This window comes from Haliotis rufescens, unplaced genomic scaffold (genome assembly GCF_023055435.1).
Source record: "Haliotis rufescens isolate VD_foot unplaced genomic scaffold, xgHalRufe1.0.p SCAF_6, whole genome shotgun sequence".
NCBI lineage: Eukaryota > Metazoa > Mollusca > Gastropoda > Lepetellida > Haliotidae > Haliotis > Haliotis rufescens.
Window position 1 is genome coordinate 41,184,247 of NW_025964334.1, and position 25,668 is coordinate 41,209,914.

Below are 25,668 nucleotides of genomic sequence, written 5' to 3' on the forward strand. Positions count from 1 at the left end.
ATGTTGATTATTGATATTTCAACTTTTGAAGTATTGCCACTGGGCCATGGACAATTACAATGCAATGATAACTTGACCAATATTTACACCCTTAATGAACACCAAATTTCAGCTTCATCCGTTCAGTCATTTCAGAAGAGAAGTTCACAGTCCAGAACATAGTTTGAGAGAATTTAAGGGCATTGTTAATGAGCAAATAACAACTTTAAGTATAGATTATTCAAAATATCTGAAAATATAGAACACATATACACCAGGAAAAGTTGGCCATGAGGTTTGAAAACTTGTGAGCTGGACTCAAATCTATGGCATAAAAAATCAGAATGTATGCTCTTTTCTGAAAGAGTAATTCTTTGTTGACCAATAACGATAACAATCATGACATGACAGACAAATAGTTCAGGTGAGCTATAACAGTCTTGTCTTGATAATATTAGAAACCAATATTTCAAAGTTTTCTGTATTCAACTCTAAAAATGGATTTCTCCATGAAACGGCTCCTTCATACCTTATCCATTGTTTAGATTTGACGATGTTGATATTTATGTCATATACTCTAGGTTACATAATATCTACGTTAACCATGCAAATCTCAAAGTGAAGGGTTTGATATTTGTCTTCATGTAAGCATGACTGATGTCCATTTACCATGGTGATAATTCTTCACAAGAGTCACAAAGAAATGAACAGTCTTAAGTACCAAGTGTCTTGCTGAATAATTGACAATAGACTGAAGACAAAACAAGGACAACACAAAGACACTGACAACACACATCACTGCAGGCTCTCATCTGCCTTGTTTCTCTCAGGCAAGAATAGTAGCAAAATATTCAATACCTTTGGGACAATTGTGAAGAAAAAACACTATCAATATGAATAAAACATCTTTAATAAGTATCAAATATTGTATCAAACCAATATTCCAAATCGACAGAATAAGAACAAGATAAATGACACAAAGGAAAATAAAGGGCATTCAAAACCAAATTACCAAGCATGCAAGATAGAGAAGGATATATATAAATAGAAGTTGATTATAAAACATGAAATGTAGAAATGGAAGAAAGTGTGTTGGAACTGGTTTGATCTCTTACCAAATTCTTCTAGCACAAAAATGCCTCCCTTCTGTGTGAAGCATTTCCTGATACGAGTTAGCTCAATAAAGAACTGAAATATAAATGTGGATGAGCAACTTAACATCAAATAAACAGTGGACTACTAGAGTGAGAGAGAAGACAACAAAGGCTGTGGATGAGACGGTCTGTTGTATAGTTGGTGATGAGAAATAAAACACAAAGATAACAGAGATCACTGCCTTCCTAACACACAAGATGCATGACACAGTCCAGACTCGTAACATACCATCGCACAGGTCACACAAACACAGCTTGGAAAAGGATCTCATATTACTGATTTGTTGATGCAGATACTCATTTTATATCAGAAGTGGAACATCATACATAATTTGAAGTTTTAACAGATGTATTTGATAGAAACACATCATGTTTCTTGTACATGATGGACTGAACTCAAGGCAGCCACTGACAAAAAGAAGCATGATCTGCATAAAAAAACAGTGAGTCCTTTTCCAAATATTTCACCTTTTGTTACACACATCAGTCAATAACTACACCACTATGCAGGAATTAGCTGCAATGTTTCCACAATGAAATTAACTGAACAAGTTACACATTGTTATTGGCTTCTATGCTGTAAGTACAGGCCTGGTAACTTCAGTGGTATTAGTAAAATGTTCATATGTAATTCCATTGTGATAAACACATGTAAAGCAGACTAAATAGCAATAGATGTGGGGGAAAAAGGGTGCAAAAGATGAAAACAAAAACTCAAAAGTGTAGAGAAGAACAAAGGAACTTGAGAGATGGCCGCTAACTGCATTGACACTAGGACAGCATATTTCTAGTGGACCACAAAGTCTTTTACCTCAATCTCCTGAAATCACCCAGAGGAAAGCAGATGTAAGAAGAAAAGAAAATACAAGCTGTTAGAGGCGATTGAGAGCCACCACCTGGTTGGTGAGAAAGCCATAGAACTCCAACGGTACATATACCACCATTCAATGTTTGCATGAAGCACTCAATACTCAGGTCGAACTTTCCAGAGACCTAGCACAAAGATGAACAGATTTACATCTTGGGCCATACAGATGCTACAAACACTGGGATAGCTACAGCCTGCTGGGGTACAATACAGGCATTACACTGGGGAACACGATGTCACTAATGGATGGAGGGACACAGCTCTAACTTAACGGTTTTCACTGTAGTAATGCACCAGGCTGTATGACCTCTTTCAACATAAATGCATTAAACTTGAGTGTGGATGAATTCTAATTTGTTCAAAGTTGTGAAACCCCAAGCTGTAGGTCTCTGCAAAGTATGCCTGATCAATGCTGATATGTCTTCAGGACGTGGTGGGACCATCTCAAAAGTTCTGATAGAAGCACAGAGGTCATGTCAACAGCAGTACTGGGGAATTAGCAGGTATAAAATGTTGAAAAAAGATATCAAAACATGGCTGCAAACATATGCATTCCTTCAGCACTGAGAGAGAAAACAAAGGTTAAGTTGTGCACAGCAGCTATAATAATACCCATCTACAGTTGGCTTAGGGAGATACAGAAAGTCACAATCAGATTCAAGTCTTATTTCAGTGGGGTCATATACTGCCTCCCTTTTTTCAATGGTGTCTACCATTTAGCTTCAGTAACTAACTGTGTCTAGTTTTTCTCAGTGTTCAAAGAATGGAAACGGATGTGGTCAGAGAACCAAAATGGAAACTATAGAAATCCTAGATAAAGAAAAATAATGCCATGGATTCATAGACTATTTGTTATTAGCAGTTCTGAATCTTTAGAAATTTACTTTTCTGTCTCAATATTGACAACTTCAAATTTGGACAAATGTTGTGTTAAGGTTCCATATTATGCAAATATGCAACATGTTTGTGTGACATACTGTTGAACATCATACAAAAGACCCATATACTTCTATCAGTTATTGAGGTCTCTGAAACAAACACTGGTAAAGTATTAAGTATTTTTTTCTGTTAATAAGACACTGTTAAAGGTCTTAATGACCAATAGTCTACACACTATAACTAGAAATGGAACTTTGTTAGCTACCTATTGCTATATTGACATATATATAAATATTTCAAGTAAATATCACTGTCTCACATAAGTTCATTTCAAATATACGAAGCAAGTTCAGGATTTGATTCTTGCTAATTTCTTAACTATTGTCAACACATATTAACAAATGAGTGTATATGGAAACTGTCTTGTCTCTATAGTGATCTGCTTCTAATATCTACCATATTGTTTCTTAGCAAGAAATGCTGCACACATACACAGACTAAATGCTTGACAGCTTTTCCACTTTACATTTGGTTGTACATGAGTGTTTCCCTTGTGTTCTGGAGGGTTGGGCACACATTTTGTGAACTCCATGCTAATCTGGGAAAGCCATATGAATGATGTAAAGCGTGCACCCTTGTCTTCTTATACGAGTGCACTGGTATCTGTAAAGTCTGTTTACATAAACATTATACACAATACTTGCAAATACAATCTACTGCAATTTTAAGTAAAATTAAACACAGCTAGCAGATTGTTTTTACAGAATATAAGTGATACTATTGTCTACAAGCTCATATCAGTGTGAACTACAAGAAGTTGACAAGTTATGTACACAGCACCTTAACAAGAAACGTTTTCCTTAGAAGAAATAAACTGCACTCACAAATGTGTTGTGTATAATTGTGAATGTTTTCTCTTTAACTGTTCAATGTAATCACATTGCTCAAGCTTGCCATATTGGGATGTGGGCATGCATGCATACACCTAGTCTACTGGAGATGTGCAACATGAACTTCTTCTAGCAATCATGCACTACCTTCGCTAACTACAGCCTATATAACTCGCCATTCTAAGCTGGGGATAAGCAAGCAGAATGGGACGTTTGTGGATTGTCTCCCTTTGGAAGCATTAAAGCTCTGCCTTTTGTTTCGGAAAACCTCAAAATGCACTTAAATATAATCCAAACTTGTTTTTTGCAAAAAAAACTCTTTTCTTTTAGTGAATGACAAATAAAAGGAGATAATCCAGGGACAAAAGACAATCCACAATGATGTCAAGTTGATTTTGGATGTGCTCTGATGCTTTAACTAATATAATCTAAACTTTTGTTCTCACAAGTTACACAATCTGTTACTTGAGAATGACAACATAAGAGCACATCCACCAAACCACTAATATATACAAGCTGCAGGCATCATTTCAGTAAAATGAAAAATGTGAATCCTGACAAGCACAAAAATGCACAATTCATGCACAGAAATGGACTTTTTCATTAACTTCTTCAATGATATTAATAATATACAAATATATAATGCATTTGTAAAATTAAAACATATCAAGGTACATACATTTTGTAGTTATCCTCCATATACTTCATACACAATTGATTTGATGATCATTGGTAGATTTCAATAAAAGGAAGTACAAGACCTGCAGCTTGCACAAAGACCAAATTCAAGTTGACCACTGACCACTCTGGCACTTTGCTCCCTACGTTCAATGCAACTTTATCAAATCGACCTTATTTCACGTCTATTGGTATCAAGACAAACATAGAATCCATAGACATATTCTTGTCTAAAAAAATAACAAAAACAGCCCGAAAACAGATAACGCAGTTACTTACTTAATTATTGAGTGAAATTGACACATTATAAGTAAATGCTGAGAGGGCATTTTGCTACTGTACAGTGAGTGTATCTATCATGGTGTTTAGATTAGCATGTGTGTCTTACTTTGCTGTTGGCAAGAAGCAGGCCTATTCCCTCCATGCAGACTTGCAGGAGGCCTCCCTGACCTGACCGGAGATCCTGCACTGGAAATTCCCCACCTAGCTCAGGACCTGCAGCGTACCAGTCATCTCAGCATTAACCTTACCAATTCTCACAACTACACCACTCTTCTCTCTTTAACATCATTAGTGGTTCAACATCATTCAAATAAATCAAAAAGGAAAACATAAGAAGTCTTATTTTCACTACAAATAAAAAGGTATATATATATATATATATGTTCAAACTTTGATGGATGCAAAGATTTATAGATCATAAACACACAGTAAATGCAACTACGGTATTGATCTGTACATTCAGTGTTAGTCATAAGTACACAAATGTTGGATGAAACTAGAATGTGACTATATGTTCCGTGTAATGACCATTAGTGTGGCATTCCTGGAGTGACAACAGCTAGGAGTACATGCATGCTGTCACTCAACAAAGATAGGCCCAGGCAAAAGGATGAGCTATACCTGGCAGCTTCCCAGTGTTGCGGGTTGCAGCCTTCTCCATCGATTCCTTCACGCAGAAGTACAGCTCTCGGCACTAAACACAACAAAACATAGGCATATTTCATCTCCACCAGGTTATTGCCAAGGGATATTCATATCAATAATCAGAACTGTCAATTACTACAGCCACTTGATCATCATATATACACCACATAGCTGTGGTAACCATACCTCTGTTCAGCTCTATATATATTCAATTTTAATACTGACTTGATGCTTCACAGAGTTACATGCAATTCCATGCTGTTTTCCTAATAGATTCCTGATTTGGACCATACCGCACTACCGACACAGCTATAATGTACATGTATTGTAAGCTCTCAAAAACTGCAACAAGATTCACTTTCTAAAACACTTGCCTTCAAGTATCTTATGCTTGGGGGGTGGGGGTGGAGGGGTGTCCTGGGACTTTATTGATCAATTGTCCCCGAAAATTCTTGAAAAACATAATTATGCTTCAGACTGTTGAAAAAAAAGAACTGCCTGCCACAAAAGTGTGGTTTTATGCCGCTTTTAGCAATATTCCTGCAGGGCAGGGGACATCAGATATGGGCTTCACACATTGTACCCATGTCAGGAATTGTACCCGGGTCTTTGGCGTGACGAGCAAACGCTTTAACCACTTGGCTACTCAATCGCACCTGCATGATCTAAAATGTAAGTACTTGTATCTGAAGGCAAGTGTCTGAGGAAGTGAATCATGTTGCATTTATTGTAAGGTCACAATGCATGCTTAAGCATGCTTAAACTTTGCTTAAGCATATAAATGCGATGCATATTTGGATAGGGGAACCAAAAGGAAAACACAATGGGACAGCTTGAAGCCAATATCAAAATCGTTTTATGGGAGCAGAGCAAAGATACAGCTGGTCACAAAATATATTTGGTTTTGTAAAATGCATGCCTACTACAACCTCAGGCCAGATTACAGTAAAGTATTGAGGAAGAACCCTACAGGTGTTTTCCACTGTAATGACATCACTTCAAATTTAATGTCATTACTTTTGTCTGGGAAACACATGTCTAATGCAAGACATCATCAAAACTAAGAGTTCCATCTTTGTAGCTGAATCAAGGAGAAAGTTATACACACTTCCTGTGGTGTCTTCCCATGATGACAACTGTTTCAATAACCAAAACTTCATGGTTTAGTGACTGCGCATTACAACCCATCAGCCCAATATATATCGGTGAAGTTCGATACAGAGATGGTGTAGATAAAATGGGGAAAAGAAAAAAACGATTCCTTGTAGTATTCATTTGATCTACTCATTTACTTATTCATTTATTCACCCATTTTAAGTGTCATTGTGTGTGCCTCTCTGGGAGTACAAACTCTGCACTTGAGAGTAGCTCCAACTTTATGCTAAAACGTAACACACTGCATAGAGCTATCACATCAAATCTGAGCTCCACTGTAAGGAGTGAATGTTTACAACTACCGTCGTCCCAGCCCTTTCCACTATAGCAACCATAGTTAATATATGGAAAAAAATGTCTGTGTATCAGGGGTTTTACAAAGCAGTCAGAGACATTATCATGATCTAATGAATGTAATGAGGTTCTGTGTAAGATGTCTTTACTGTACATACCTTTTTGGTATAGAATTGGTTGAGCTGTACTTTGTCTGCTTGTTTGCGCCACAGACAGAGAACCTTTGTCTTGGGGCAGTACGTCATGTTGACAAGCTTCTCAAACCACCATCTGTCATGTATTGTGCCTGTCACACTGCGCAACAGCAGGCAGTCATCACATACCTGCAATATTGTTCAATGTGCACTAAACTTTGAAGATATACCATTCATACTAATGCACTAATCCATTTGCACTAATCCTTTAGAATAGTGACATGTCATATCAACCTTGGTCAGGCTGTTACATTTTTACTAAAGCAAACTGTACATGTAATAATATTTAGCTGAAAATGCAAACAAATTCATCAAATTCGATTACAAAATACTCAAGTTACAGTGTACATCAGTTTTTTTTATGCCTAGTTCATACTGAGTGACCTTGACCTTCAATGTCATCCAAAAGGTTACTCATGGCTACACAGGTGGTACATCAGGTAGGAAGTCTAAAACACCTGACTGTCATATGCATGTGGTTGAGAAAGCCAATTTAGGTGGTGGTGGCCGAAGTTGAGGAACCTCTTGGAACTGAAAACTGGAGTTTCCTTCCACCTTTTAGTGCTCTTTGCTGAATAGTGAAAAGTTTCTTTCAACTTCAACACTGTCTTTCAAACAACAAAAGACTATCTGGATAGCAGAGATGGCAGCAAACTTGATAGTTTCCTTATGTTTCTGACAAAGATCAGGGCTTGGTTAAGCCTCTTCAAACTGTCAAGATGACTCTCTTGCTGTGCTACAGGGAGTCATAGGTCTTTTGTACACAATGTTTATTAAAAATTAAATTTTGTAATAAATATATTTTTTAATCTTTAAATACTACATGTATCTATCTTCCTGCTTGGAATCATCTTTTAAGCATTTATCTATGATCTACAATATGAAGTTTCCAGGCCAAAATGATATCTTACGATTTGTCAAATACCAATCACAAATAAGTTTGTTTAAAAGGACATTGGTTGACCTTGACCTTCATTGTCATTCAGTCGTAGATGAGAATATTTTCCAGGGGTATATGTCATGTATGAGGCCTCTAACAGTTATCCTAAGCGTGTTGTTGAGAAAGACAATTGTGGCGGTGGTGGAGCTCAAATCTGAGCAAACATTGTAAGCAGGGGGCTGTTCAAAAAGAAAGCAGGGGCAACTACCTCCATGAATAGCATGTCACCACTGTTGTCAGTACCCCAGTGAACAGTGAAAGACTGTTTCTGCATCTGCCGACTGCCAAGAGGACGCAGGTCAATATCATTACCATGCTGAAAAAGAGGAAAGAGGAAGAAAGTTACAAACCTAGTAAACTCCAGATATTTTTTTTATATTTCTATTATTATCATACAGATAACTGCTTAATGCATTTTCTGCTTACCTTTCAACAAAAGTGCAGCTGTGATTGATCCTGCTGAAGAGAGAAAAGTGTTGCTCCATTCTGAAGCAGGACTCTCCTAATCACTAGCTGCCACGTCATACCAGAAGTGGTAGACGGCGTCACATGCAAAATGTCTGAAAATATTGTGTGGAGGCAGGTCTGGGACGACTGGGCCCTTAGACATAGTAATGCAGGATAAGTATACAAATATAAAAAATATCTAGATTTTACAAAAATATTTAACTTATCCTGCATTACTCCTTAATGCACCTGTATTCGACAGAATGGAGGCGGGATACCTCCAATAATGTATCTCAATAAGACCCTCCCGACTAAAAGTCGTGCCAGCCACACGGAGCAATTCTTCTCCGCAGATCACGAACTGATCAGCCAAGCCTGTCCATGGAAATGTAATGAGTGCGTCCAGATAAACAAACAGTAAAAGACAATTGCGTGTGATAGGGTAAAAAAACGGAGTTAGCAAGCCATGATAGCTTAGACGCGCTAACCCTGCTAAACAAGCGAGTAGGGTAAGGCTGGCTCTGGACATGAGTAATTTTTTTTTATTGCGTCATGGATTGATCCCTTGCTGTGCTACAACCAGCAGTCTAAAACTGTAAATACCCTTGACACTTCTTAAGATATCGCATTCGACGTAAAAAGCGCCCAGGGCGCTCTCAAAATTAGAAATAGGGGGCTATCATTAGAATACTATTTTGGTTGAAAGATCAATTTCGTGGTTTATGCTGACAGCCTGAAATGTTTATATACGACAGATATATTTTTCCAGAAATTAATAGCCCATAATTAAGGGTGCATATAACACACGAGTGCATATTATACGTGTATAAATAAGTCTTGTGTACATTGATCAATCGGAAGGGGTGCTAATTGGGATTGTTCACTAGCCAATATATTAGCAAATATTAGAGCGGGGCGCTTATTACGTCGAATACAGTATGTCCAGGTAGTGGCTGGCGAAGACCGAGTTTGTGTTACTGTTGAGCCATCGTTGAGGCAACCGCTTGCAACCATAGTCATATTGCCAAGACAAAAAAAATTTCTTGGTGAGGTTGTAAAACTAATGTTGTGTGGAGAGGGTCTAACAGAGTTTGATGCAAACACCGAAGTACCACATGTCTGGCAACAAATTCCGACAACCAGGTATGTGATGGACCAGGTAGCGCAGACCCAGTTGATCCAACACCTGCAGAGATGCATCTATGAATAGGTGTGACGCTGGGGACAGCTCTGTTAAGGAGATACCTTAAACGTTCGACTCTACCATCAACCAATTGAGGTGAGTCCTGAGATGGGCGGGTAGAGTGATGGATTTGGACGGGTCCTGCCGTCTAATGTGAGGAACCAGGAACTGTTGGATGTGCGAAATTGCAACTGACCCCAGATTGTCAAGTCCTGAGCTGACGTAAGCAGTCCCAGAAGCACAAGTCATTGGTGAAGTGTGATGGGTTTCTTCAGATCGGGGTACAGATCTAGATGGCATAAGATTTTTATCCATCTGTCCATTGGCACTGATAACTTAGGTATAGATCTGTCTGAAATAGTACACTGATGAATTGGAGTCAGAAGGATGGGATTCGTTGACTATCCAACCCAGTTGATAAAGCAGGTGAAGTCACGCTAACGGTTTATGATCGCCACTACTGAATGATTCAGTATGTAGTCGCCTATGTACAGATGAACTGCTATTGGCTTCATAAGGCGGGTACAAAGCTGCAGGGCCACTCAAATGCCAAATGGTAGGACTGCCCACTGGAGGTGGACACCATGGAACCCAAACCTGAGGAACTGCCGGTCGCTGGGTGGACAGGCACATGCAGGTAAGCATCCTGCAGGTCGAGGCTGATCAGCGAGTTGTAAGCATTGATGCTGGCCCTGAGCCAGGGTATGAGATGGGAGAAAACTGGAGAGTAGAACCCCGGTGTTAGAGCTGGGGTCTGAACAACCTTTATGGATCTTTTATCCAACAAGGTCTGTTTGTTGGCCCCCAACAATTGATGTTGTTTTCTTGGGTAAAGTCACAGCTCCGGTACCAGCCATTGTCCTCAAGCTGAGGCGATACCCGTACCTTATGATGTTGAGAGAGTAGGTGTCTGCCACTCACATGTGGAAATTATAACATAAGATGCACCAAAGAAATAATTGTTGCACAGAACATGGACATGATGTATAACGATACACGCCATCTGTCTTTCAATTGTAATCGTGCCACACACCATCATCAAGGACTTTCAACAGAGTGAATGAGGATGCACCTCTTTTTGTCAGACAATCTGCGAGCTGTTGCTTACTCCCAGACCATAGGATGTGTTTGATTTGTTTCTGTTCAATGAGTTCTTTAAAACTACAGTGGTCCCTCGCTACAACGCTACTAATTGGTGGGCGTTATAGACGATGAGCCGTTTAACCTAGGCGGAGGCGGGGGAGCGCGCTCAGCCAATCTCACGAACTTCGCCTTGTCTCGCACATTGCAATGATACAAGTTGTTTACGATTCATAGTGTAAAAATATATATATCCATTATGTTTTCGCCGTTTGTTATTATTTACAAGCCTTAACTGTCACATTCAATGTGAAGGTAGTCTACTTACATGAAAATATTGATCGATAATGGTAGTAACAGACGCTATGAGTGAAGAGCCATTCACAATTCATTACACAAGTACAGAATGTTTCAGTGGCATTGATTGGTCATGTTGCTTAAAATACGGAAAATGAGAGTTTTGACCAGCACTAGAATTTATTACATGTGCGCATTCATACACATTCATACAAATATAGATACACATTCAAGCCAGATTAATTGGTTTGATATGGTTACTTGATCCGAATCAAAAGGAATGACCGTCTTGTTGTGACAGCAACTACATGTGAGTTGACAGTGTCGCTTAAATTGGATTGCCCACTAATTAAGAATATGAACTTCACTGGTGGTTCTCTTTTATTGCATGCATGCGCTTCTAAGATCAAAGGATGTATAGTGTGAAAAGTTAACTAGTAGAACAATCGTATTTCCGGGACTTGCTGCAGATGTTTTCAAACAGATTATTAGAACTCCATTCAGCGATAACGGTTGATTATGCAATGAGAAGCGTTATGTGCAAATGAACAACGAACAACAATACAATCATGTCTGTGTAAAACTCTCAGTATTAAAAATGTACATAACTTTTGGGAGCCTTGCGTTACCGCCCGTAGTAACCGAGGTAGCTCTTTATCGAAGAGCACAATAGCGAGGGATCACTGTACTAATCTCCATTCTAAGCCTTTTTATCATTCACAAACTTTGTGGATTTCACAGCATCGAAAAGTGAATGACAATCTGTAACACAGGTGATTGGTAATACATCTGGTTGTGCATGCCCTGTTGTCAACTCAGAATGCAATGTAGCAAGAAATATACAACTGTCAATGCCATCAGCCATGGCCAATGTTTCCCCTGCTAAGGTACTTCTCACTACACGTCAAACACACCTTGATTGCCAACTAAGGGATGAGAAAAAAACGTTTTCTCCAACAAACAATATGGTAAGATAAGTTGAACACAACTAGTTCCAGGGTATTCTCATCACCCAGGAATTGGAATCGAAGGGTAGCCTTTTCAGACTTCAGCTTCTTGACAACCTTATTGGCCTTGATAATATCTTGCACAGTAGCCTTCTTTATGAAGGCTGCCAAACTGCCGGCGTCAAACATGATGTCTGGTCCACTCTGTCTACCAACCCAAAGTATCTGTCCCACTTTTGATCGATAAACATTAAGTTCTGTTACTGTCAGTGGGGAATCGCGTTGAGATGCTCTTTCTTTGTCAAGAATGCTGATCTAATTTGTGGTACAACAGATTCTTCATATGCTGCTGATCCACCCCAGATGAAGTCGTCAACATGGCTTGCAAGTACACCCTCAATGACATTTGTTTCATTCCACCAGTAGAACACGGCAGGATCTACAACTGATATTTTAGCACCACCGTTTCGCATTACTTCACATACTTTGTTGTACCAATAAAGTGAGGCATCTGATAGCCCATACACACACTTTTGAAGATGCCAGATAATGCCCTTTTGTCTGACCTCTTTTGGGGGACGAAGATGTATGTCTCTTGACAGCTTGCTTCCTTGTAAAAAGGCAGTTTCAATGTCCATAGAATGAACTTTCCACTTGTTTTGAGAAAACAAAGCCCAAATTAATCTCAGCGACTCAGAAGAACATGTGGGGGAATCGCTTGGTAGATCTTTATTATCCATCTCCTCGAACCAATGAGCAACTAATCTTGCCTTAGGAACTATTCCATCTGTTGTCTCTTTGACGGTACATATCCACCTAGTGGAAATACACTTCTGCCCATGATCAATGACTTCTGTATACACAGCATTTTTCTTCCAACTATCCAATTCTTTGGATTTTGCTGCTTCAAAACACACATTTTCAAAACCATGACATTTTCAAAACCATGACATTATCATCTTGAACATTATTGTTTTCATGCAACCTTTCAGTTGATGTTGATTCTTTGTGTTGGCCATCTCCAGCATTACTAACAGCTAGTAAGTCAACACAGGTGAGGTCAACAGACGCTGTTGTTCCCATAACGTTCTCTGGCTCACAAAACTCTATGTTATACCAGTTTTTGTATTTTCCAGTTAGCTTTCCTGCCCTTCCAAGTACTTGTGCAAGATAAATAGTTCCAGAGTTTTTGTCTTTGTACCTGACCAACTGTCCAGTTTTCATCTGGATAGTTTCATTTCCTAATGTGCTCAAATCTGACGTTTCCATTTATTCTAACGATCTGCTTTCACAATCTTCTCCAATATGATTTTCATCTCTCTGTTGTTGATGAATATGACTAGTGGCCACTGTCACATTCTTCAATGTGTGATCATTCTCATTACATTGATCAATACCTTGTTCATCTGACATATTCTCAGGTATCACAATTTAACGATCACTTTCTCCTCCTTGACACTTTGCCCTCTGCAGTCGACTATGGTGTACTTGAATAGTTAAACCACCATGTCTAATGAAAACAAGCACCCCGTCTTGACCAATCACAGTTCCTGGTCCTTTCCATTCTCTGCAATCAGGGCGTTTATAATAAACCTTTTCTCCAGAGGTAAACTTATCTCCAGTTAGCCTTACTTGTTTTCGAAGTGCACAACAAATTCTTTCTGAACATTCTGACTCCATGAACGCCTTTCTAGTGGAGTGAAGTGCTGTGATATGATATATATTGCCCACAACATCGCTGATAGTAGTGCCTTCTAGTGCAGGAGCTTGATCAGTGAGAACATTCGGGAGATTCGGTTTTTGTCCAAATACTAGTTGATGTGGACTGTATACATGGACACTATGCAAAGCATTTTTAGCCATCAAAGCCCAGCTCAAAGCCGTTTCCCAGTCATATCGATTTTCCGCTCTGACTTTGAGAAGTATTTCTGTAAGGGGTTGGTTGTGTTTTTTCCAGGAGACCATTACTCCAAGGGCTGTACGCTGGTGTAGTTTTGACCTCAATGTTAAAGTTCTCTGCCATATCTCGTACTTCCTTGTTTTTGAACTCCCCTCCATTGTCACTGTTTAACTTCTTGGGAGCTCCATGTACACTTATCCAATTTTGAATGAATAGTTTTACAAACTCACTTGATTGCTTTGTTCTCATAATACAGCCAGTACTGAATCATGTAAACTCATCCATAATGTGTAGGTACCATACACTATGTCCAAGTTCAGACACGTCAACAGTGACAGTCTCATTGTATTCAGTAGCCAGAGGAAGCCCAACAGCAGGCTTTGGACTTGGTCTATTGTATTTCAAACAAGTGTCACAATTTTCTATAATTTGCTGCAGCAAATCAAATGTCTCTTTGTTGTCTGTGCCTGCACTTTTAAGGAGTCTTTTTAACCTTTCAAAAGAGGCATGTCCAAACTGTTTGTGTAGCTTAGTCAATACCTTTGTTCATCCATGCTCATACCATCAGTTACGGTCGGAAATTCTTCTGCCTTGTCAAAAGTCACATTATTTTCATCATCCAGGATATCAATGCAGTATTGTCCACTTGATGTGAATTGTAAAGTGACTGGTTCATCAAATATCCTAGCAGTGTCCTTGCTAAGATCTAGCACAGTACCTGCTTTCTTTAGCGAGGCTTTGCTAAGCAGCAGTGGAATGTCAGCATTTACCACTTCTGTATCAATATTGCAAGCTGTATTGCCAATCTTCACAGGGATTGTCACCTTTTCAAAAGAATGAACAAGGTTACCATCACCAAATGTAAAGCCTCTGTGACTTGGAGCCGTTGAAATATCTTTCTTCTGTTTAGGTTTCAACTTGTTCATCATCAAGCCATTGTTTTCCACAAACAGTTCTGGTACACGCAGTATCAATTATAGCCGATTCCATTGATTCCACTATCATGGGATAACATTTATACTAAGTTATCTTATAATAATAAGATCTACATCAAGTGCTTTTATGAATTATCATGGAACTGTTCTGGGTGAACAATACCTTCCAAATGACGTGCTGGTTTTCTTGGGGAATTAGTCAGCAAAGAGCCAGAGTCACAGGAGACTAATCACAATTTTATTTACAAGAACAATTAACAATTTACAATATACTTAGATAATAACTGAGGGTGCCACAGAGAGTCGGTACACACTCTGGGCTGTGGGAGAGAGGTCTGCTTGGTAAGAGAGTCAAACCCCTTTTCTTTTTTCTCTCAATCTCTCTCTCTCTCTCTCTGGACCAAGGCTTATATAGCCAAGGTCACCTGACATTTAGTAAGTAATAAATATAAATGTAAACAGTAAATCATCAGTGACATACTTGCACATCCTGTTCAGGATGGCAGATGTACACAAAACTGGGGATTAACAATTAGGATTAGCATCTTATAAATAACAGCAATTAAATGTTTCAAAGCATATAGATGTCATGGCTCCAGGGTAATGAGCCTTTGCAATCAAATGTTCTTCAGACAATGGGTGTCGTAAATCAGTCACCATGACAACTAAAAAAGAGAGAGAGATTGAGAGAAAAAAGAGAAGGGGTTTGACTCTCTTACCAAGCAGACCTCTCTCCCACAGCCCAGAGTGTGTACCGACTCTCTGTGGCACCCTCAGTTATTATCTAAGTATATTGTAAATTGTTAATTGTTCTTGTAAATAAAATTGTGATTAGTCTCCTGTGACTCTGGCTCTTTGCTGACTAATTCCCCAAGAAAACCAGCACGTCATTTGGAAGGTATTGTTCACCCAGAACAGTTCCATGATAATTTGGCGGAGAATCATCGTTTCCGGAACCACGGAGTCCAGGAACTAACTACGACCACCTACAAGAACCCATTGGAGGACATGTCCAACCGTGATCATCTGATGGAATAACAAGCAAGCTGCATCTACCTCTGACCTCAACACTGGATTAAAGACAACCAACTCCTCCAAAGACACCAACAAAGGAAGAAAAAGTCTTCAAATATTGTAAGTACGACATTGTTGATTACTTGTCTTCCTTTAATTTAGTACGGTACATACTAATAGGTGTCATGGCAAATATGGAGTCTGGAATGGAAAGTAACTTTGAAAGTGAAATTCCAACAGTGTCTTTAGTTACGCCCCTTGCCAACAGTGTAATTCAGGCAAAATTTGGCACAAAAACAACAAATTGTTTAGTAGATACAGGGGCATCCATTTCTTGTATTTCGTCTGCTTTTCTTAGCACAGCTTTTGAAAACCTTACTCTTGGAAACTCACCCTTTCCACAGGTTAAAGGTGTTGGCGGCGAATTGCATAAAGTGTTAGGTTCAGTTGTGTTAGATTTTGTCATTGAGGATCAGGAATTTTCTCAAAGATTCTATGTTCTGCCTACACTACCAGAAGCAGTGATACTAGGTGAGAACTTCCTTGATGACAATGATGCAGTCTTAGATTATAGCTGTCATTCCTTGATACTTAACAACAGCACCTCAGACAGGCAATATATCAATTTCATAGCCAATTCAGTACAAGAGATTAGTGGATTAGCAAAAACAATAGATCAGATTTACATCCCCCCTCAGAGTGAAATTCATTTCAAGGTCAGACTATCAGAGACCAAAGAGGATTCCCTCATCCTCATTGAACCCATTGCTTCCCTCACTGCTCATTCTGAAGTAGCAGGCGGTAGAACTCTTTCTAAATCAAAAAGCAAGACTGCTACATTTAGGCTTATGAATCCCTCCCAAGAAGAAAAGGTTCTTGACAAGGGTACAGTTGTAGGCAAATTTAGTTACATTGACAAAGACTCTGTTTTTGAAATCGGCTCTGACCAACCATTCATCAGTTCCGTTAACACCGACAATGAGAAGAGAGACAATGACACCAGGGATTATGTCAAAATTGCACAGGAGTTAGGATTTGATTTGACCAATACACAACTGACTCCAGACCAACGACACAGACTACTTAGATTTTTGGGACAAAATAGAAACATGTTTTCAACAAGTCTTGCAGATTTAGGTAAGACTGACCTGCACCAACATATCATTGACACTGGCAACCACCAACCCGTTAAGAGTAGACCATATCGTCAATCCCCTCATCTCCAAAAAGTCACTGAAGAACTTATAGATGATTTTCTGAAGTATGATTTGATCGAGGAGTCTACTTCTATGTATTCAGCTCCCATTATCCTAGTCAAGAAACGTGATGGCTCATATAGATTTGTTTGTGACTACAGAAAGTTGAATTCTGTCACTTTACCAATGTCATGGCCTCTTCCTGTTTTTGATGATGTTGTTGATAACATCGCCAATGCACAAGCTAAGATCTTCTCTACTTTAGACCTTGCTAATGGCTTCTTCCAAGTGCCATTACATGAAGATTCAAAGCATAAAACTGCTTTCGTCACCCATCAAGGCCTTTATCAGTTCAAACGTTTACCCCAAGGTTTGACAAATTCTCCACTTTGTTTTCAACAGCTCATGAGCAAGGTGCTAAGAAAATTGCTTTTTAAGGTTGCGCTGATCTACATTGATGATTTGATAATTTACAGCAAAAACTTTGAAGAGCATCTCCAACATTTGGAGCAAGTATTTTACTATCTGAAACAGGCAAAATTAACACTAAAGCCATCCAAATGCAATTTTGCAACGGACAAAGTATCTTTTCTGGGTCATGTTTTATCATGTGGAGGTGTTCAAGTTGATGACAAAAAGATTGAAGCAATTAGAACCTTTCCAGTGCCCAAGTCACAAAAGCAGATTCGCTCCTTCTTAGGTCTCACGAACTTCTACAGGAAGTATGTGAAAAATTACGCTCACATAGCCCTTCCACTGAATGCCTTGCTAAAGAAGCATTCAGAGGCAGAAGTAGGAAAGAAACCAAAGTTCCAATGGTCACTTGAGTGTGATCAGGCATTCAACACACTCAAACATGCTATGAGTAATACACCTGTTCTGGCGTATCCAAATTTTGACAAAGAATTTCTTCTTGCAACTGATGCCAGTGATATGAGCATAGGTTTTGTTTTGAGTCAAAAAGACGAGAAGAATAATGAACATCCAATAGCTTTTGGTGGTAGAGCTCTTCATGGCAGCGAAAAGAACTGGAGCATTACAGAAAAGGAAGGCTTAGCTCTAGTTGAAGCCATTAGATCCTTTCGTCCATACCTTGCAAATTCAAAATTCACAGTCTACACTGATCATATAGCATTGAAGTGGCTGAAATCCATCAAGGATGCCACAGGTAGGTTAGGACGATGGTCTTTGGAACTTTCTACCTACACTTTTGACATTGTTCACCGCAGCGGCAAAGCCAATGGGAATGCCGATGCTCTCTCACGTAGGGAATATGAGGAAAATATTAACTGTAATGATCAGACAGAAGAAGATGCTGAGAAAACAGTCTTCTCAGTAACTTCAACTCAGCAAAGCAAATCAACTAGCAGTACAATCTTGCCAAAAACCCATTCATCCACACAGGTCACACAGACAACTCAGACTGAGGATAATTGCACTCCTATTGTCAATCACTTAGAATCAGACACACAGACAACACATTGGTCAGTCACCTTTGAATATGAAGAGGATTATCAGTCAGTACCAGTTAATGTTGTCGCAGCATTACATGCTACAAATGCTGATGTTACCCAAGACACATTGGTTGAAGTAAGTATAAAAGAACATCCAAATTTACGTCACCTACAAAGGATTTGTCCAGATTTCATCCAAATCTTTGACTACAAAGAGGATGATGTCCTTCCACAAAATGAAAAGGATCGTCAAAAGATTCTTATCGAAGCCAATACTTTTGAACTTGATGATGGCACCTATACAGATTCGTTCCACAAAGACAGAAAGGCCACGCAGACAAGTTCATTAAACAGCTGGCAGTCCCAAGAACCCTCAGAAATCAAGTCCTGCAATCCTATCATGACTCAGAGTTTGGCGGTTGCCACCATGGGAAAGAAAGGATGCACAACACCATGAGACCTAAGTACTACTGGCCCAAAATGTACAGCGATATTGCTACTTATGTCCAGACATGTGAGGTATGTCAACAGACCAAGAGGCACTACCATGGCAAGAAGGCACCACTTCGTCCACTACCTGTAGAAGAGGTCTTCACCCGATGGCACGTTGACATTCTCGGTCCCCTGCCAACAACACCAGATAAGTACAAATACATTTTAGTCATCACAGATGCATCATCTAGATGGTGTGAAGCCTTTCCACTTCGGACCCAAGAAGCCAAAGAAGTAGCAGATGTTCTCGTCAGAGAAATATTTTGTCGGTATGGCGCTCCAAGGACCTTAATTTCAGACAGAGGTCAGAACTTCATGTCCAAACTTATCAAAGCAATTTGTGAACTTTTGGCAATTAAATTTACCCATACCAGCCCATACCATCCTCAAACTAACAGCTGTGTAGAAAGGCTCAACTCTTATATCAATCAATCACTAAGAGCCTACTGTAACAAGTCTCAAAATGATTGGCCCCGTTTTATTCCTGGCATCATGATGGCCTATCGGATGGCTCCAAATTCATCAACTCAAAAATCCCCATATGTTATGCTTTTCGGCCGAGAAATGAGAGCTCCACAAGATGTAGCATTAATTCCAAAAGAAAATTTAGGCCACAATAACAAAAGTTATCTTTCCAATTTGCTTGAGGAGCTTGAAATCACTAGAACAATCGCAGCTGAAAACACTGCTCGGGCTAAGGAGGTGTATTCAGAACAATATAATAGAAAGGCTAAAGAACCAGAATTTGCCCCAGGTCAAAGAGTTTGGCTTTACTGTCAAAAAGTTGAAAAAGGCCTTTCCAACAAATTAACCAAAAAGTGGTATGGTAGCTATTATATCATCCATACAGGTCCAAATTATACCTACAAACTGCGCCGAAGTTCTGACGACAAAATACACAAACCACTGGTCCATGCCAACCGTCTGAAGCCATATTTTGATCCTGCTGATCGTCCACAGTATCCTCCAGAACCATACCTCAATAACCCCAGTGACATAGATTCAGGAGTCATGGATGACAACGAGGAACCAGTCAATGATACTCAGTTTGACAGCAACAATTCCCCATCAACAAGTTCAACTTACCAGGCTACTGATCAATCACCTCCACAACAGAAAGGTAAGAAGGTCAATTCCAAAACAAAGGCAAGTACTTCCAGCAACAAGAGTCCGAAGCAAAAGACCCCAACAAAGAAGAAAAACCCTGCTTCAAGTACAACAGAAAAACCTACCAGTCCCACGGCAACAATGAAGGAAATTCATGCCACACCAGGTCCTAGTGCTCCAACCAAGGTAAATGAAAAGGTAAACAAAGGGAAAAGAGGAGTAAATAGTAAGCATCACCAGCCCAAATCCAGAAAACAACCCGACGACAGCCAGGTACAACCTCCAAGTCCAACATCAGGTAATCAAACCAAGGATATCTCTCAGGTCTTCAATCCAGAGGACATCCACTCAATTGTTAGTTCCAAGAGAGCAAATGGCAAAATCTACTACAGAGTGAAATGGAAGGATCCAGAAAGAGGAAACACATGGGAGTATGGCAGCAGCATTCCAGACTCCATTCGGAGAGAATTTCACCTCAAAAGAAGTATGTCAGGAAAACGACGAAAACGTCCACTGAAGAATCATAAGTTTTTCGACCAAAAGGAATCAGCACAAGACAATAAATCAATCAATGTTCTGTCAGGGAATACAATGTCCGGAAATGTCAAGCAAGACAACACCAAACCATGCATAGAATTAGATGTCAAACCATATCCGTTTTTTCCAAAACACCTACGAAAAGTAGATCATAAAATGGAAAGAGTTATGGGCATTGAAATTATTCAAGGAGACTGCTATGTCAAGGTCTCATATAAAGAATATCCTGGTCAATTCACATGCTATTTCGAAAGTGTTCCTCCCCACCTCATACAGCGCTACCTTGATGATAGCTGGAACGATCTCCATGAGTGGCTGGGTCTAGAAGATAATCCTCGATATGATCCAGAGGAACCACCAATTTATAAATCCAAAAGGGTTATTTTTCAAGATAAAGACCATGAAAACATCAACACCTTTTCCTACCGTATTTCACTCACAGACGGTATTCTTCCATACCAGGATCAACGCACCATACATACCGAACAATGCCAATTGCACATATTCTTGATAAAAATACAAAATCTCCTGAATAAACGGTGCAAATCACGAAACAGCTATTAGCTGTATCTTGTTATGTTTTCTTGTGTCCAGTCTTTTCACTATGGGTCGCCAGTTGAGAACAAATGGCATCAGCCTGATCATCTGAGTTATTTGTATCACAACAAATTTTGAGCATTGACCTGATCAACCAATCTCAAAAGGGAAGTGAAATGACACGAACCCAAACCGTACCGAAGCGAACCAAACCATACTGGGAATCGAACCCAAACCGTACCGAAGCGAACCAAACCATACTGGGAATCGAACCCAAACCGTACCGAAGCGAACCAAACCATACTGGGAATCGAACCCAAACCGTACCGAAGGAAAATAAACCAAACCCTATCGCATTGAACCGAAGGAAAATCAAAGCGAAACAAACCAAATTCAAATAAAGCAAACTTAACAACCGAAATGAACCAAAACAAAGAAAAGGCAAACCAAATAGTTACGAAAACTAACAATGATATACACCTTTTGTATACCGTATTAATGTAACAAATCAATGCACTTGTTATATGCACATGCACATATAATGTGTCTAATGATTGTATCCAAAAGTAGAAGGATATTACTATTTTTTTCATGATAAACTTTTGTAATTTGCCGCCAATACATTCTTCCTGGTCATGACACCGTTTAGTAATAATTATGTACTGATCTTTTACATCATAATTATCATTATTATTGTGTTATTTTCTAGTTATTACAGACAAACTAAGGAAGTATTTATATATGACATATTATTTGAACATGCTAACTCTCTTTTCTTTGTTTCCATGTAAAACCTCCATGGACACAGCCTACTACCTTACAACCCCAATCCAGGATGTGGAACTCAAGGCCTCCTACATCACCCATAAAACCACCAGTACAGAGTGCCAAGACAAGCCAGCTCCACATCCAGAACCCCTGATGACAGCATTTTTATATTATGTTTCCTTATATCAAAGAGACTCTATAATAATTATTATTCACTACTACCAGTTTAACTTTATACATTGTCCATCTAAGCCTTAATTATTTTTATTTTTACAGGTTTGGGGTCCAAACTTCTTCAGACAATGGGTCTCGTAAATCAGTCACCATGACACCACCATGAAAATTTCAGAATTATCCGGGATTGGTTCTTTTGCAAAAAGCATAATGTTACAACTCTCAATCTCCTTTTGTGATTTACAATTATCCAATTGTTCCGTCAGTTTAACATGTTCCGACTTATCTGGACAATCTTTTGCCAAATGACAGATGCTTTGACAAATAGCACAATAGCGTTTTTCAAATCTGTTGATAGGATTTGATCCTTTAGGCACTGTTTTCGACCCAGATGGAAAGACTTGAGGGTGTCTGTATTTATTCCTCCAAAGCAGTTTCCTTAGCTTTCCCAGTCAATGAAAGCGCGACTGCCAAAGCTTGCTTTTCTTCAGTGAGATCGGTTACCAATTGCCACATGGCCAGTTCATTTTTCCAATTCTCATACCAAACCATCTCTTCAAACTTCAGTGGAAGTTTATAGTAGAACGACATTTATGCTCCACCGGAAGGGCTTCCGCTTCTGCTCATAAAAACGGGACCATCCACATGATCAACCGGACCAAGCCGAGATACTGACAAAATCATATAGTTAACACTAGGAGCCTGAAGAATGATGGTGGGAAGACATAGGGTGATTGTGTTGCGTCCGACTTCCACTTGCAATGTCGTAGATACCAGGATGAAAAGGCAGCAGTGTTGTCCTCGAAGATCCTTGAAGCGTCAAATGAAACAGCATGGTGCACACATCGGACATAGTCAAAGTTCCTGTTCATCTTCAACCTCTACTATCGAAGAGAGGGGTGTGAGTTGATTCTTGGCTATGAAGTCCCAGCACAGACTAAGATGAACAGCTGCATGTGCTCCATGCTCAAATCTAACACGGGTGATGTCTAGAGCATGTAGTTCGTCTTTTTGGTAAGGTTGTAGTAAGATGCCGAGGTCGTGCCTCTCAGCAGGGTAAGCACCACGTTCAGATCCCACGACCTTCTGGTCTTCTAAATGAAAAGAGCATAACAAAGCTTGGATTTCCGGGATCTTGGTCATCTTTCAATCTGCCAATATGTGAGGTAAGGGCCACAAGGTAGGTTATGATGGTGCTGCCCTTAAGACGATGCTTGTCGCACAGAAACAGAAGGAATTCAGCCAAGAATTGGGGTGACACAGAGGTGGGGTCCTGGTCTTTCTCCTTGCAGAAACTCTCAAAGGAGCACCACTTGTCATAATAGAGGCTCCTGGTAGAAGACCTGTGCACCAAAATGATTGCCTTCGCCGCCTTGCCAAGTAACCCTTGGCGCTTAGGGCTCTTTGTAGATTAACCAGGCGTGAACCTGTCTGGTGAGGGTTGATCAGCAGGTTTGTCCAATCTTGTAGTTCAAGGGAGTCTCCTTGAGATCCATGAACCAGCCCCTCGCAGGCCAACAAGGTGCTATCAAAGTCAAAGCGAGGCTCTAGGTAAACCTGATCTTTTGAAGGACCCTGAAAGGAGTACCGGACACAGAAAAGCGTATACTTTTAGTCCTTCCCAGGGGGCGCTGAGGGAGTCGACTACCCCGGCTTGCAGATCCGGCACAAGAGATATGAAGGTCCGGACCTGGAAGTTCTGGCCAGTGGCAAACAGGTAGATGTTGGGACAGTCTGGGATAGAAAATCAAAGGCTTCTGAATGGAGTTTTCACTCTGTGGGAGCTACCTTGTCTGGTCTGGAGAGGGTGTCCGCCAGGATGTTGCGGCAACCTGGAATATGTTGGACTCGGAACTGAAGCTACAGTTGATCGACGAGCTGGAAGAACTGTATTGTCTGCCATAATAGGGAGGAGTGGGTCATCCTTTGACTGGAGGCATCATATTATGGAGATGTCGTCTGTGGATATTGTGATCCGAGTGCGCTCAAGTCCCTCCTTTCAGTTGGAAAGAGCTGAGATGAGAGCCTCTTGTTCTAGGCTGCTGATGTGCCACTGATGCCAAGCAGCGGACCACAGCCCCAGATGCGCTCCCCAGTCTTGAAGAGAGGTGTCAATGAACAGGTGTAATGAGGTCATGAGCTCTTTCAAGGTGATGCCATCTGACTCCACTGTGCACCATTGGAGATGTGGTTTGAGGTGGTCGTGGAGGACGATGGAGACAGACTCATTCTGGCATCTGATATAGGGAGCAAGGAACATTTGTATAGGCCCCAGTTGAAGCCTTCCTGTGGAGGTCAGGTCCTGCGCTTACGTGAGTAGACCCAGAAGTGCCTGCCACTGTCTTCCGTCATATCATCGCTTTGCCTTGCGGTCTTCACTCCCTCCATGGGAACGGTCAAGGCGTGGCTTCAAGGTTCTGGAAGATTTTCCCTTTTTCCTGCCAAGAAAGGGCCAAGGTGTCATGACTGGATGGCTAGAGGTAGTTCCGCCGAGGCTGATAGTTGCCTGATCGTGAAGGCTTGAAAAATATGCAGTGAGAGACTTGCACCAGGGCCTTAAGGGCCGTTTTGTCTCTGGCGTTGGAGACACGGTAGTGTGTGGCAAAGACTTGGCCATTGAAGAGGGAGGTGGAAGACCAGGGCTGACGTAAGAGGTCTCTCTTGAACTCTTGAGTCCCACCCAGTGAGTGCCATGTAGCCAAGTCATCAGGTAGTGGCAAGCTCCACCAAAGCTGTACCAAGGTGAGCCCACATGTGATCAATTTGGCGCTGTTGGAAGAACATGACAGTGCCAAGATAGTCAAGATGTTGAGGGTTATCCTCAGAGTGGCTCTAGGGGTAGACACCAAAACAAAGAGGGGCTTCACAGAGCGATGTATCTCCGCCTTGATGTATGCAAGTCTGGTGTTCGGTACATGGACAGTCGTGGAGCATTTGGACAGAGTCATGCAGTGCCAATCATGGATCGGGAAGTCTTGTACTTGGGAGCCTTGAAGGAGGGGGTAATTGAAAACTTCAATTGAGGGAAGTCCTCATCCAATGCTGAGATCATATATTTGATCATTGGATGAGGAGGGAGGGATGAGTGAGTGAGTGAGTGAGTGAGTGAGTGAGTGAGTGAGTGAGTGAGTGAGTGAGTGAGTGAGTGAGTGAGTGAGTGAGTGAGTGAGTGAGTGAGTGTGGTTTTACACCGCTTTTAGCAATATTCCAGCAACAACACGGCGGGGGACACCAGAAATGGGCTTCACACATTGTACCCATGTCGGAAACCGAACCCGGGTCTTCAGCGTGACAAGCGAACGCTTTAACCACTAGGCTCCCCGACCGCCCCGATGTTGGATGAGACCATACAGTGTCCTTTTTCTACACATCAGGTCCTGGAGAAAGAGCGCCAGTAGCAAGGCGATCCGCTAGCCACTCAGGAACCTGGTTGAGGTAAAGATGGGAGTCCACATATGAGACAGCACCATCATAGGCAGGGAGGAAGGAGCCATCTGACAAGTCAGAGTGGGTGGTCTGTAGAGTGCCAATCTAGAGAGCGGCGTCTTGAACGGGATGACTTGCTTCCACTATGCCCTGATGATGAACCAGGAGAGGCAGAGCCGTTTGACAGGGTGGAACGACCATAGAGGCGCCACGGAG

The 25,668-nt window shown here is 40.6% G+C and overlaps 1 protein-coding gene across 7 annotated transcripts in view; it reads right to left on the reverse strand.

The window, feature by feature from the left end:
* Positions 1 to 25,668, reverse strand: part of LOC124110751 (MAP kinase-activating death domain protein-like) — a 194,843-nt gene that overhangs the window by 19,889 nt on the left and 149,286 nt on the right. For 5 of the 7 annotated variants that reach the window (XM_046470131.2, XM_046470132.1, XM_046470130.1 and 2 more), the window contains 5 exons: positions 8,167 to 8,274; positions 6,983 to 7,147; positions 5,352 to 5,424; positions 4,837 to 4,943; positions 1,095 to 1,167 (listed from right to left, as the gene is read on the reverse strand). In XM_046470131.2, the coding sequence (XP_046326087.1) occupies positions 1,095 to 1,167; positions 4,837 to 4,943; positions 5,352 to 5,424; positions 6,983 to 7,147; positions 8,167 to 8,274 (526 nt within the window). The remainder of the gene's footprint in view (positions 1 to 1,094; positions 1,168 to 4,836; positions 4,944 to 5,351; positions 5,425 to 6,982; positions 7,148 to 8,166; positions 8,275 to 25,668) is intronic. The other 2 variants (XR_006857326.1, XM_046470134.1) reach the window with 1 other exon arrangement.